Genomic DNA, 15,356 nt, shown 5'->3' with positions numbered 1-15,356 from the left:
TAAAGTAATCTGGTAGCATTAATTGGTCATTAGACCTTTAAACCTCAAAACATAAAGCCAAAATGACATACATGACATGAACCAAGACAACAAGGGGAGGGTGGGGGGGGGGAGTACCCCTATCACTCTATTCCAGTACACATTTCAAACAGTTATATATAGTTTGGTTATAATAGTTTTATATTCCAACCCTGCATTTGCTCAGTTCTAGGGTATGACAGATGATTCTTCCAGACATGTTGAGACAAGGAAAGAAGCGGCGGATCTTTGTTTCTCAAAGTGCTTTCAGTTCTCAAAAGCCGAAAGGATACAGGACAGTTCCTGTTTTTCAAGTGTGTTGATAAAGGGTGTCCATTTTTGGTAGAACCTCGAGGCGCCATGTAACAAGTCCAATTTAGCATAACGTCTTTCAAAAAAGAGTATTTGAAGCAATTTTTGTTTGAGTTCCAAGATATTTGGAGCTGAATTTTTTCATTCAATGTATTAATATACATTTTCTTGCTAATGTTATTATCAAAATAAGTAGAGAAAGGTTATGCTTACTTAAGCATTCACGGGACCAGACCTGGAATGGAGACCCATAAATGCCGCTATATTTACCTCGAAGTGACACTTAAAAGTACAGTTTATAAACTGAAGTACTTTATTCCAGTATCTCCTCAGCTTAAAGCAGTCCCACATGCAATGTGAGAAATCTGCAATTCGCGCCCCAAATTTGATACATCTTTGATACGACTCTTTTCACAAGGGACCATATATTTTCTCCTATAGGGGGTAATATATGCTCTATGCAGAGTTCTTATATACACTTCCTGTAGATATGCTGATTTTAAAGAAGAAAGTGTAATATCATGTAGAGCCAACATGTCTGGTGTGTCATTTAAAGCTGGAATGTCTTCTTTCCATTTATTCCATAAGAGGTTCCATTGGGGGTCAATAGAGGTGTCTTTATTCATTAATATATTATATATATATTTGACCTTATATGGTTTTTCTTCAATGTAGTTTAATAGGGTGTCTATATTATTGATCTGAGCGACCGACACTCTGCCTTTATTCATCAGTTTAGGTATTTTTAGGGTATTTAAGTAGTGTCTGACCTGCAGAAACATAAATAGGTTTGTCTTTGGTAGTTGATATCTATTTGCCAGATATTCAAATGTGTGGAAATTGCCACCAGGGTCAAAAACTCTAGTAGAGTTATCTAGACCTTTTTTTTTTCCATGTGAGAAATAGTTGGGTTTCTGTTAAGGTGCGTACACACGGGGGGGATCTATTGCTCAGTAATATATTGCTGAGCAATATATTGCTCAGTTTCTTCTTTTCATCAGCGACCAGAGATAGTCGCTGATGAAAGGGAACCTCTGCCGTCGGTGCCACAGAGGTAATCAGCTGGTCGCAGGAGCAAGCTCCTGCGACCAGCGATTAGAACGGGGCTGAAAACGGGAGTGCACACCCGGCGATTTATCGCCGGGGCACACTCCCATCACTGGCAATATGGTTGCCAGCGACCATATTTCCAGTGATTTCAGCCCCTATCGCCCCTGTGTATACACAGCTTTAGTCTTTTTATTTGTGCTTATCCAAGACGTATAGGTGTCCCGGAACAGAACATGGAACCTTATATGTTGAGGAAGATCCAAGGCTTTAGTGTGCATTAAAGCATTGGGGGAGTATGGATGATAAACTTCACACACCAATCTATAATCTACATATGTAGATTTATTTAATATCCAATTGCTTATATATCTAAAAAATACAGCAGATGTATATGCTTTTAAATCTGGGCATCCTAGTCCTCCCTGTGACTTAAGTGTAGTAAGCTTATTTTTTGCTATTCTGGGCCTCTTGTTTTGCCATATAAACTTTGAGAATGCTTTCTCCAGTCTCCTTTACTAAGAGCAATTGGGATCATTTGAATAATGTAAAAAATTTTTGGAAATGTGATAGACTGGATAATAGCTAATCTTCCTATTATAGATAGAGGTAGGTCTCTCCAAGCTTCCAATTTCGTTAAGATTTGGGAAATAACCGGTGTATAGTTTAAGGAATATAGCTAGGAGAGGTCAGCAGATATTTGTACACCCAGATATTTGAAATGCAATGAGCTTATCGCGAAAGGATGGATGGATTTCAATGCATTCTTGATGAAATCCATGGATTTCAATGAATTCTTCTTTTTCATCCCAATAGGGAGGATTTCCGATTTTACCAAATTCACTTTATATCCCGATATGTCTCCAAAGGACTGAATGAGGTGTAATAGGGCAGGAAGGGAATGGTTGGGATTGGATATAAAAATTTAGGTGTCATATACAAAATTTTTTAGTTCCTCTTTTCTCATTCGGATACCTTGTATGAGGGGGGAGGATCGTACTGCAATTGCAAGTGGCTCTATAGCGAGGGCGAATAGCAGGGGGTATAGAGGACATCCCTGCCGGGTTCCCCTTGCTGGGCGGAAAGGTGCTGAAAAAGTACCATTACAAGCTATGGTGGAAATTGGGGATGATATAATGTTCGTATTACTGGTTGAGTATCCCGTATCCGAGTATCCGTTATCCGAATTATTCCGAAAACCATACATTCCAGAAAGTGAAAAAAAAAATTTTTTTTTGCTAAAAACACACTGGGGACATTTGTAACAGCACTACTGGTGACATGATATGTAACTGGCACTATATATGTGCAAGAAAATGATTGCTTGGCATTCAAATTCAATATCTGAGATAGTACACAAATTTTGTTTCATGTTTTGAAACCTGTTTTTTTTAACAAATAAAATATATTTGTGTGTATTTTATGTGGTAATAAAATATATTTGTGTGTATTTTATGTGTTTATACAGCATACATGCAAGATACTTCAAAATACATAATTGAAATATTAAAATATTCGGAAATACGGAATAATCCGTTATCCAAAATTCTCCTGGTCCCGAGCATTTTGGATACGGGATACTCAACCTGTATATTAATACATTTTGGGGGGAAACCAAAATTTCCTAAGGTCTCAAAAAGGTGCGTCCACAATACCATGTCAAATGCTTTTTTGGCATCCAGCATCAGGACCATATTGGGTCCCGACGTTGGATCCGAGTCGGCATCCATACTCTGGTTGGCCGCTAGGTCTCTCCTAACATTAACTACGGAGTGTCTCACTGTAATGAAACCTGTTTGGTTCTCATGCACAATTGAGGGTAGTATCTGTTTTAGACGTTCTGTGATTATTTTGTGAAAATTTTATAATCTACATTGAGTAGAGATATAGGCCTATAAGACCCTGGTAAATGTAATGGTCTACCTGCTTTGAGTATGACTTAAATGAAAGCATCAGAAAAATGGTTTGGTAAAATACCTTTAGTGATAATATCATTGAAGCATGTTACAAGAGGTTCTGCTATTTGTTCGGCCATAGATTTGTAAAATTTGTTCGTATATCCATCCGGACCTGGCACATTTGCTAACTTTAATTGTCCTATGGCCCATGTTACTTCCTCAATCGTTATGGGTGCTGTAAGAGTAACTGATTGTAGTGTTGTTTTTTAGGGCATCGATAGTGATTTCCGTTATGTGTGGGATGGGGAAGTGACTTTTGGTAAAGCTTGTTTGTCTAGGTCATTCAGTTCAGATGGAGGCACACCGGGGGAGGGGGGGAGGTATAAAGTTTTTCATAGAAATCCTTGAAGATTTCAGCTACATTATCTGGATGTTCAAAACAGTCTGAGCACCATCTGAGCGTAGTAAAGGTTGTATAGTATTTTGTGTTCTCGGACCCTGGAGTAGATTAGTAAGGAGTTTGCCCACTTTATTACTATATTTATAAAATTTTGAGCTAGTATTAAATAAGTATCTGTCTGCTTGCCACTGAAGATATTCCCCATACTTTGACTTAGCTAATTGATATTGGGTTTTATTATCTAAAGTAGGGTCTAATTTAAAGTTATGAAAGGTATTTGTTAAGGTGGAGCTCTTTAAATTGAGTTTTCTGTGACCTCTTTAGCCTCGAGACATAGGCAATCGCCTCTCCTCTTATTACCGCTTTAGCTGCTTGCCAGAAAATAGTAGGATTTTCAGCTAAGTAAAGTCGGTTTTCGTTTGTATAATTATTCCAAGTCTGGAGGAGTCTGTCACGTAATCCCCGAGACTGAGCAAGGTGCGATGGGAATCTCCATTGAGGAGTCACTCTTTCCGTTTCCTGTAATGAGAAATGTATGGAAATTAACCCATGATCTGATCCGATAGTACTGGGGGGAAAATATCTGATTTTGTAAGTTTAGGAAAGAGGGGTTCAGCAATTAATATATAGTCCAATCTGGACCAGGTCCCATGCGTCAAGGATAAGCACGTGACATACCTTTCCAAAGGATTCATTGCTCTCCAAGGATCCATTAGGTTAAAGGTTTTTAATAGGAAGAGAACACCAATTTTTGGAAGTGTAATGGGGTTTTTTGGAGGGGGGGGGGACGGTCAAGTAAAGGGGAGGTAATAAGATTTAGGTCTCCACAAATCAATAGTGAAGTTGGATCATATTTATGCAGTTTGGCTATGAGTTGTGTGAAAAATGATTATTTATAATTCGTGGGAGCATATGCGTTACAAAATGTTTTGTTCAGTAGAGTAATAGTTATGATTATGTATCTGCCTGAAGTATCTGCCTCCTTGGAGATCACTTTAATATCAAGTTGTTTTTTTGCAAGGATTGCCACTCCACAGGATTTAGAGTTTAATGAGGCAGAACCGAGTAAGTCCCAGCCCATCATTTTTAGTTTAGTAACCTCTGGTCGCATAAGATGCGTTTCCTGCAGACAGATCATTAAATCAATTTTTTTCTTTTTGAGATAGGTCAGTAATTTTCATCTTTTGACCGGAGTGTGAATACCTCTTATATTTAGGGAACCTATCACAACAGACATGTTAGCCTGAGTAGTAATCTAGTATTTTACATGTGTTCCTTGTATGGCGACAGTGAAGGGGAGAGACATAAGGATAGACAAACAGTACTATGACAAGACAGACATTCAACATTTAAAGACAGTTATATACCTAAAATAAAGTAAATGAACTTTCTACTTCTAATCTGGCTGGCTCCTGTCAACCATGTTCCGCTCTTTAACTTTGAGTACTACCAATCTAGTCTAGAATATTCATTGAAGACTAGTAGTAATAATTATTCCCTCATCTATTATTGAATTGACAATAATTATGGGAGGTTTCCCCTTGTAATCTAACACAATGACAATAATTTAACATATATTCATGTATCAATAGACGTATCTGATATGTCTTCAGGTTGTTGTTCTGAGAGTAAATTAGAAAGATATTCCTCAGCATCCTTTATCCGACGTGAAATCTTTGTGACCTTCAGGCGAAAAGAGTCTTAGACGAGCTGGTTATATCATGTGGATTTTTTGGGGGGTTTGGACTAGCTTAGCGCAGATTGGATGGAATCTTTTCCTTAGTTTGGACGAATAGTGTTAGTCTCCAAGATGATGGGATTTATTTTACGGGAAGCAGACCATAGTGTCTGTTTGTGCAGGAAATGAAGCACTTTAAAAATTACTACTCTTGGTCTGGTAGTAAATTGCGTTTGGTAGGGACCCATTCTGTGGACCCTTTCCACTACCAAGTCATTACATGCATATTCCACTTGCAGCAATTTAGGGAGGGTGTTTTTCACAAAGTATTCCAGCTGCGGACCCCTTACTTTCTCTAGTATACCTGTGACTCAGATATTACACCTCCTTGCTCTATTCTCAATATTGTCCACAGCATCCTTAAGGTGTTTATTATCCAGCTTTAAGGCTTTCACTTCGTTTTGTAGATTGTGAATAAAGTTAGTATTGTTAGGATTGTATGGCTTCTACTAGGTCAGTGTAAGTAAGCACAGAAATACCTGGAGCATGTGGAGAGGAATCAGAATCCGAGTTTAGTTCCACAATGGATTTTTTCACCAGTGGTGTGTCTTGGGCGTTGTTTTGGCACTGTGTCACGCTGTGTTCTCCCCGTCTTTTCTCCTGACGTTGTTGCTGTGGAGGGAGTGGGGGTTGTTGCGCTGATTTAGCCATCAGCGGCGGGGACATAAACTTGTCCATTGTGTCACCGGGCTGTGTGGGGGATATGGAGCGGTTTCTCCGTGGGGTAGACCGCGTGCGGGTAGTGGGATGAACAGTTGGAGACGGAGCGGAGTGGAGTTGCTGCTCAATCCACGATGCCGGAAGCGGAATACCCGCTGTCCTCTACTTATTCTATTAATTATTAACCTCTCCTGACTAAGATTTCGACGCTCCTCACGGGTTGGAAACTTCTATTATCTCTCCTTGGCTGAGTTTCAGTACTCCAAAGTATAATATTTCCCAAGCTATTCTACCTGATGCAAATGCTTCCGCTATCCCTGACTAAGCCTGACTTAACTAAACTCTCCAAGGTAATGATGGCTTTCTTGTGGTGTGAGAAGAGGCCCAGGACTGCTTTTTGCAAACTCTCCACTTCCAGATATTATGGAGGTGTTGGTGTCCCGGATTTTGCCATGTACAGTATAATGCCATCACCTTGCTTAGATGTGCATCTGATTGGATTAATAACACTACATCATTAATTGGCACAGCTTTAGATTCCACTTTATTCCACCCTTTCTCCCCTATTACATACTAAAACATCTGACATTCCCTCACATAAAAACAAGGATGGGGGGAGTGAAAAGATTCACTCAGTAGCGCTGGCTGTTACACTGGGGGATTTCAAGATAGCATCCAATATTTCAATTTAAAAAGATTTGAGTATGGCTGCTGCCACCTTCTCAGAGGGATTGTGTTTCCTCTGTGTAACAAGACAAGACAAGGTGTGTGGAGACTGATTCCCCACTAGATGGCGCTGCCACACTCAAAAGGAGTTATCACAATAAATCTTCAATAAGAAATTGCTTTTTGCATATATTTTTGTTTAATAGAAAAAGAAAAAAACCATGGTATACATTTTAAAAATGAATAATGCGCATTTTCACAAAGATATCATAACACTCAAATAAGACATACTAGACATACAACATATAACATATAACATAAGATTATTTAGACACGGGCTGGCTATGAGGCTTATAACTGCGTGTAATTACTTAATGAGACAATGGGCTTTTTAAGCAAATAGTTACCAGTCCACATGGAACATCCTTCTCAATATACTGGGTGGTAGTAAGGAAACCAGGTCCTATATCTGAGCCAGAGATTGTAGTTGAATCTCCACAGTGGGTGTCCACTCCGTTATTTTGGAGGAGTACAGCTCAAGCTCCAGGTGCTGGTCCCATACACGATAAGTGTCCCAGATCCCCAATGGGATATTTGTAATCCAAAGGTATTTTGTGGTGGCTGGTACAGAATAGGGCTCAAGCGGGCTCCAAAACGCGTTTCTCCGCCTTCAATATACTCGGCGGCTTCCTCAGCTGGATGCCCTGTCCCTCTCCTCGCCGATTTTTATAGTGTTATCTTTCGCGGGCTTCCGCGACTTCCGCATTTTGCGGGTCAAGCCTCCTTTTCAGGTTCTTATATTGCGGCGGCCATTTTGCCTTACGCTTCCGCTTTTTGCGGATCAAGCCTCTCTTTCATTTGCGGTGGCCATCTTTGTTTAGCTTTATATATCACAAGCCTCGCTCCCATTCCGGTGGCCATCTTTGTTACAGCTTCATATGTCAGCCCTGCGTTCTTGTACTCATGATTTCCACCCTCTGCGGGTCAAGCCTCGCATTCATATTCAACTGCGGCAGCCATACCTCCTTTTATTTGTTTTACAAACACGATCGTGGCCATCTTTATTTCCGTCCGCATATCGCAACCCAGCAGCCATTTTTTGGGATCCGTACTATAGCGGCGGCCATTTTTCTGGTGGGTTCTTCACATAGAATTCATCCTACTAATGAGAGTCAATGACATGCAATTTTTATTCATACATTTATTAAACCTCTTATGCCTCATTATAAGCCGCTCAGCCCAAATATTTGCTTGCTCATTGTCCCATACCCATATGCCAGCTCCGTGTCTAAACAATACCATAAAACATGATACTACCTATTAAACAGTCGAATTAACCCTTGAGCGTTCACATGTGTACTATAACACTTTCATCTGGACTTTATTTTCGTTTAAATTTATGCTGAGGCGCACATGTGAACTAACGATATACATCTAATTCATTTATAGTATTCACGAAATAAATAAAAATAAATATAAAAATATAGATAAAAATAAATATAAAAATAAATAAAAATAAAAATAAAAATAAAATAAAAATAAAAATAAATATAAAAATAAAAATAAATTAATAAATAAATGAGTATGATAAAAATAATAATAGTCATAACAATTTTTATATATTATCTCAATATACTAATTCATGTATATTGTCTCGAAAACTTCTCTATCCTATATCATTTTCTAAAAAGAATTTTTGTATTTCTTTATTTTATATTTTTGAAATATTTATACGTTCTTCCGGATGCTTCTATGGGACCCCGTTCATTAGTAGATATGGAGATCACTTTACACAGAAGATTCTATCCTATCAGGTTATTCATATATTCGAGACTAGATGTAAATCAATATCTCAGATTATACCCTGACCAAAGGGAAAGGAATTTAGGGGGGGGGGGGGGGGGGGAGAGAAGGAAAAGAGAAGGAAGGGGAAGAGAGAAGGGGAGATGGAAGGGAGGTACATACTAACAAGATGACATACTGGCAAGAGAACATTTATAGGAGGAATGATCCACCTATCTACTGGGGAGGGAAAAACAGCTAGGATACTATCCCTGTTTTCCACTCTCCCGCTCGGACAGAGACAAACACACACCAGATGGGATCAAACCCACTCCACCTATCAAACCCTATTAGACCGTAAATTAACCCACTAAAACAATTAATATTCATTATCCTAAATGCTATTCATCTCGATCGTATCATTCAAGCCATGTGGGGTCAACGTTCTCAAACAGAAAATCCAGTAGGCTTCCTTTCTGCACAACTGGGTATATCTGTCTCCCCCTCTAATCGTATGTTTAATTTGTTCAATTCCTATCATTGTGATGTTTTTTGTTTCACCTTTTTGACAAAAAGTCATATGTTTGTAGAGACTATTATTTCTTGACATCCCCATGATATGTCTTCTGTGTTCCATATACCTGACATGGAGGTTTCTTATTGTTCTACCAACGTATTGAAGCCCGCATCCGCAGGTCAATACGTATATGATATATTCAGTTCTACAATTCATGAAATTTTTTATAGGGAAGATATCTTTTGTTATTTGTGATTTGAAATTAACATATTTTCTATCTAAATTTTTACATGAAAGGCATTTTTCATTGCCACATACGTGGTATCCTGCTGGTTTTTCTGGTAGCCATGTTGGCTTTAGGCTATTATTTCTATTTTTATCTTTATACATGCTAGGGGCCAGTTTCGTCTTCAGATTTTTGGATTTTCTGAAAACCACTGTGTTATTAATATTAATTTCCGGTCTAATATATTCGTCAAGTTCAAGCAGGTGCATATTTTTCTTTACAATCTTTTTTATTTTGTTAGCTTGCGTATTAAACTGTGTAACAAAAAACGGACCTCCTCCTCTTTCACTTTTTTGTTGTTTTTGAAGGTTAGATTTTAGTAGATCCTTTTGAAGTAGTGGAAAAAATGGAGAGAGGGGATCTACTAAAATCTAACCTTCAAAAACAACAAAAAAGTGAAAGAGGAGGAGGTCCGTTTTTTGTTACACAGTTTAATACGCAAGCTAACAAAATAAAAAAGATTGTAAAGAAAAATATGCACCTGCTTGAACTTGACGAATATATTAGACCGGAAATTAATATTAATAACACAGTGGTTTTCAGAAAATCCAAAAATCTGAAGACGAAACTGGCCCCTAGCATGTATAAAGATAAAAATAGAAATAATAGCCTAAAGCCAACATGGCTACCAGAAAAACCAGCAGGATACCACGTATGTGGCAATGAAAAATGCCTTTCATGTAAAAATTTAGATAGAAAATATGTTAATTTCAAATCACAAATAACAAAAGATATCTTCCCTATAAAAAATTTCATGAATTGTAGAACTGAATATATCATATACGTATTGACCTGCGGATGCGGGCTTCAATACGTTGGTAGAACAATAAGAAACCTCCATGTCAGGTATATGGAACACAGAAGACATATCATGGGGATGTCAAGAAATAATAGTCTCTACAAACATATGACTTTTTGTCAAAAAGGTGAAACAAAAAACATCACAATGATAGGAATTGAACAAATTAAACATACGATTAGAGGGGGAGACAGATATACCCAGTTGTGCAGAAAGGAAGCCTACTGGATTTTCTGTTTGAGAACGTTGACCCCACATGGCTTGAATGATACGATCGAGATGAATAGCATTTAGGATAATGAATATTAATTGTTTTAGTGGGTTAATTTACGGTCTAATAGGGTTTGATAGGTGGAGTGGGTTTGATCCCATCTGGTGTGTGTTTGTCTCTGTCCGAGCGGGAGAGTGGAAAACAGGGATAGTATCCTAGCTGTTTTTCCCTCCCCAGTAGATAGGTGGATCGTTCCTCCTATAAATGTTCTCTTGCCAGTATGTCATATTGTTAGTATGTACCTCCCTTCCATCTCCCCTTCTCTCTTCCCCTTCCTTCTCTTTTCCTTCTCTCCCCCCCCCCCCCCCCTAAATTCCTTTCCCTTTGGTCAGGGTATAATCTGAGATATTGATTTACATCTAGTCTCGAATATATGAATAACCTGATAGGATAGAATCTTCTGTGTAAAGTGATCTCCATATCTACTAATGAACGGGGTCCCATAGAAGCATCCGGAAGAACGTATAAATATTTCAAAAATATAAAATAAAGAAATACAAAAATTCTTTTTAGAAAATGATATAGGATAGAGAAGTTTTCGAGACAATATACATGAATTAGTATATTGAGATAATATATAAAAATTGTTATGACTATTATTATTTTTATCATACTCATTTATTTATTAATTTATTTTTATTTTTATATTTATTTTTATTTTTATTTTATTTTTATTTTTATTTTTATTTTTATTTATTTTTATATTTATTTTTATCTATATTTTTATATTTATTTTTATTTATTTCGTGAATACTATAAATGAATTAGATGTATATCGTTAGTTCACATGTGCGCCTCAGCATAAATTTAAACGAAAATAAAGTCCAGATGAAAGTGTTATAGTACACATGTGAACGCTCAAGGGTTAATTCGACTGTTTAATAGGTAGTATCATGTTTTATGGTATTGTTTAGACACGGAGCTGGCATATGGGTATGGGACAATGAGCAAGCAAATATTTGGGCTGAGCGGCTTATAATGAGGCATAAGAGGTTTAATAAATGTATGAATAAAAATTGCATGTCATTGACTCTCATTAGTAGGATGAATTCTATGTGAAGAACCCACCAGAAAAATGGCCGCCGCTATAGTACGGATCCCAAAAAATGGCTGCTGGGTTGCGATATGCGGACGGAAATAAAGATGGCCACGATCGTGTTTGTAAAACAAATAAAAGGAGGTATGGCTGCCGCAGTTGAATATGAATGCGAGGCTTGACCCGCAGAGGGCGGAAATCATGAGTACAAGAACGCAGGGCTGACATATGAAGCTGTAACAAAGATGGCCACCGGAATGGGAGCGAGGCTTGTGATATATAAAGCTAAACAAAGATGGCCACCGCAAATGAAAGAGAGGCTTGATCCGCAAAAAGCGGAAGCGTAAGGCAAAATGGCCGCCGCAATATAAGAACCTGAAAAGGAGGCTTGACCCGCAAAATGCGGAAGTCGCGGAAGCCCGCGAAAGATAACACTATAAAAATCGGCGAGGAGAGGGACAGGGCATCCAGCTGAGGAAGCCGCCGAGTATATTGAAGGCGGAGAAACGCGTTTTGGAGCCCGCTTGAGCCCTATTCTGTACCAGCCACCACAAAATACCTTTGGATTACAAATATCCCATTGGGGATCTGGGACACTTATCGTGTATGGGACCAGCACCTGGAGCTTGAGCTGTACTCCTCCAAAATAACGGAGTGGACACCCACTGTGGAGATTCAACTACAATCTCTGGCTCAGATATAGGACCTGGTTTCCTTACTACCACCCAGTATATTGAGAAGGATGTTCCATGTGGACTGGTAACTATTTGCTTAAAAAGCCCATTGTCTCATTAAGTAATTACACGCAGTTATAAGCCTCATAGCCAGCCCGTGTCTAAATAATCTTATGTTATATGTTATATGTTGTATGTCTAGTATGTCTTATTTGAGTGTTATGATATCTTTGTGAAAATGCGCATTATTCATTTTTAAAATGTATACCATGGTTTTTTTCTTTTTCTATTAAACAAAAATATATGCAAAAAGCAATTTCTTATTGAAGATTTATTGTGATAACTCCTTTTGAGTGTGGCAGCGCCATCTAGTGGGGAATCAGTCTCCACACACCTTGTCTCGTATTCCCTCACATATCCTGAATAATTTCCAAGCTTGGAAGATAGTTATTCTTCCAGTGTGACTATTAATTTAATAGTTCTCCCAACTTCATGAGGAATTCTCGTTAGCGCATACTCAGTGTTTTTTTAATCACTCTTTTAAGCCCCAGAACAGCTGCAAACTTTTTGCAAAAAGACATAACCCACTTTGGGTTATGGTAGAAAGGGGTCTGTTTATGCCCTCATCCCCTCAGGGGCTCTAAGCAATTAATGTATACGGGCACAGGCACATCATTGCAATTCCTTTGTATGTGATTTTTTATGTTGAACACCATTTTAGTTTAAATAAACACCGCACCACTGTCAATTTACTGCACCATTCTGACTCATTTGTACTGAGTAGAGATACTGACATACCAGACCATAGGCAGCGCTTCAGCCCACTCCTTTTTCCTTCAGTTTTTTATGTATTTACAAGTGTACCACTACCTATTCTCCCTGCAAACTCGTTGGCCCTTTGATACCACACTTTTGATTTCTGACCCTCTCCAAGGACTCCTAACACAGGGGTAGATGTATGAAGCAGTGATAAGGCAGGAGAAGTGATAAAGTGCTTGATACTTTATCACCGGCCAATCAACTCCTGACTTTTAAGTTACAGGATGGGTTTCAAAAGGAACAGTTTGGCTGGAGATAAAATACAGCACACTTTATCACTTCACCGTTTTCACTGCTTCATACTTCTCCGTTATCACTGCTTCACCCCTTAATCTCAACGTTGTGTGTTTTGAATAAAACCTTTTACCTACTTCTACTGAAGAATTTTTGTGACACTAGATCTATGAGTTAGGTCTCCTGCACACTGGAGTGTAAGCTGTGCTGCCCACTCTGTGTTGTGAGTCCGCAAGACACAGACCGCCGAAGGAGGAGGGTATCGGAAGCGCTTTCACCTGAGATTGGAAGTTGCCGCATGGAGCTCCGAAGCAGGTGACGTGCTGGGGTAACCAAATGAGCGACAGTCTAATAGTAAGGAAAAGTTAGTTTACCAACCCCCTGAAGTCCACAATACATGGTCTAAGTAACGGAACAGAAAAAAAATTGAAAAAGGAGTGTAAACATTTTTAAAGTATTGACATTTTATTTTATAATTTTTTATAGTGCTTTGTTTTTACAAAGCCCTTTCTAGCTATGTTCATTACAGTCACAAATAAAGTCATCTTATTCTCTTTCAGAGCTACATAGGAAAATGTTACAACTATTGTACTTTGATAGGAAATCGGCTATTACTAACATACTGTAGAAACAGGCATAATTCAATTATGCAAAATCTGGGGGATCTACTGTATATGGACAAGCTGGGCCAGTCTACTCAACACCAGATTTTTTTTTCTATTTTTGATAATACTGAATTAGCTGAACACAGAAATTTACTCACCTCCGTGAATTGATGTTCATTGTCCATGTGCTTTACACTTATACCTACTTTGGAAATGGTCTTCGACTTATGAATTCATTTCCCTCCCCCACCCCCCACCCCTCTTTTCACTCATGTAAGGGTTTTGTCTAATATATATACCCTGATTCTTTTCACTTTTCCCTTGTATTACAAGAAGTGAAGTGATGAATTGACCTATTAGACAACAATGGTAACATACCTATTAGACAACATGGGAAAATAAAACAAAAAGTGGATGAGCAATAAGTTTGAGCATTATTAAAAAGGGTAAAGTCAAGTAATAAAACTTGACTTTACCCTTTTTGATTAATGTTGTCTAATAGGTATTTTACCATTGTTGTCTAATAGGTCAATTCAATTTACTTCTATGATTCTCCTGTATTCATATTTTTTTCTGTTTGTTTCTATTGTATAATCTCCAATAAATAGATTACATAAAAAAAAAATTGGGAGCCTCACGGCCATTCCTATAGCAGGCAAGTATAACCAAATGACACCAAAATAATGGCTTATTCAATTTAGTGATTTTTTTTTTAAATATTCATACTACTAATGTATATGGATAATACATATGGATAGGTTGTTAAGCATCAGAAATCCAAAATGTACCCTGGAACTAAAAAAACTTAATAAGACTTACCTTCCCAACAAGCTTGCCTTTTCGATTCATGCAAAGGTAAAATTCTGTCTCTTTTCCTTTAATCCGGACTTGACTGCCAAAAGTGTCAGTTTCCACTAGCAGCTGGGCTTAGAAAGAAAGATAGAAATATTATTGAACGGAGCTGTATTATTGTTATTTGTGCAAGTAATATAATAATACTATATAAGACCAAATAGGTAACGACCTGTTGTATAGACAGGGCCGGCGCTACCCACCCAGCGGCTCCTGCAGTGCAGGGAGGCGCCAGACTGAAGAGGCGCTCAAGCCTCTCCCTGCACTATTACTTTGCTTCTGCTGGGACACGGTGCCTCCTGTACTGCACCTGTCATATAGACAGAGGTGCCTGAAGCACAGCAACAGCTATCGCTTAATCGGATCTTCCCCACCGCGAGTGTCCCAGTTACCAGTATTTTCAGCAATAGCCTGGTCACCCCTGGGGCAGCTGCAATGTTGCTGGGCTTTGTGCTGCCTGTGTGACATGCGCGGGACACGCCTGGAGCTGCAGCTACAACAGAGACAGCCCTGCTTTCTCTTCACTGCCTGAGGTAGGTGTACTGGGCTGGCTGCTACCAAGCCCAAAACTGCTGGGAAAGGGGGGAGGGGTAGGTTGTCTGGTAATAAACACTTGCTAAGTGCTTTCCTTGCCCCAGTACTGCCAAAACTGCCATCTACCTTTTACCATAAAACCCTAGTAAGGAGAATGTAACCCCTGGATCTTAGTAAGAAACCCCTGGCAATGAGCATGTAACTCCTG

The 15,356-nt window shown here is 38.6% G+C and overlaps 1 protein-coding gene across 3 annotated transcripts in view; it reads right to left on the bottom strand.

The window, feature by feature from the left end:
• The window catches only part of FGF18 (fibroblast growth factor 18), a 359,051-nt gene that overhangs the window by 19,048 nt on the left and 324,647 nt on the right, over positions 1-15,356 (bottom strand). For all 3 annotated transcript variants that reach the window (XM_083181815.1, XM_083181814.1, XM_083181816.1), the window contains one exon: positions 14,582-14,688. In XM_083181815.1, the coding sequence (XP_083037941.1) occupies positions 14,582-14,688 (107 nt within the window). The remainder of the gene's footprint in view (positions 1-14,581; positions 14,689-15,356) is intronic.

Source organism: Crinia signifera, chromosome 4 (genome assembly GCF_055691185.1).
Source record: "Crinia signifera chromosome 4, ASM5569118v1, whole genome shotgun sequence".
In the NCBI taxonomy this organism is placed as follows: Eukaryota; Metazoa; Chordata; class Amphibia; order Anura; family Myobatrachidae; genus Crinia; species Crinia signifera.
Note: the sequence above shows the minus strand (reverse complement) of the source record. Positions and strands in the feature narration are given on the sequence as shown.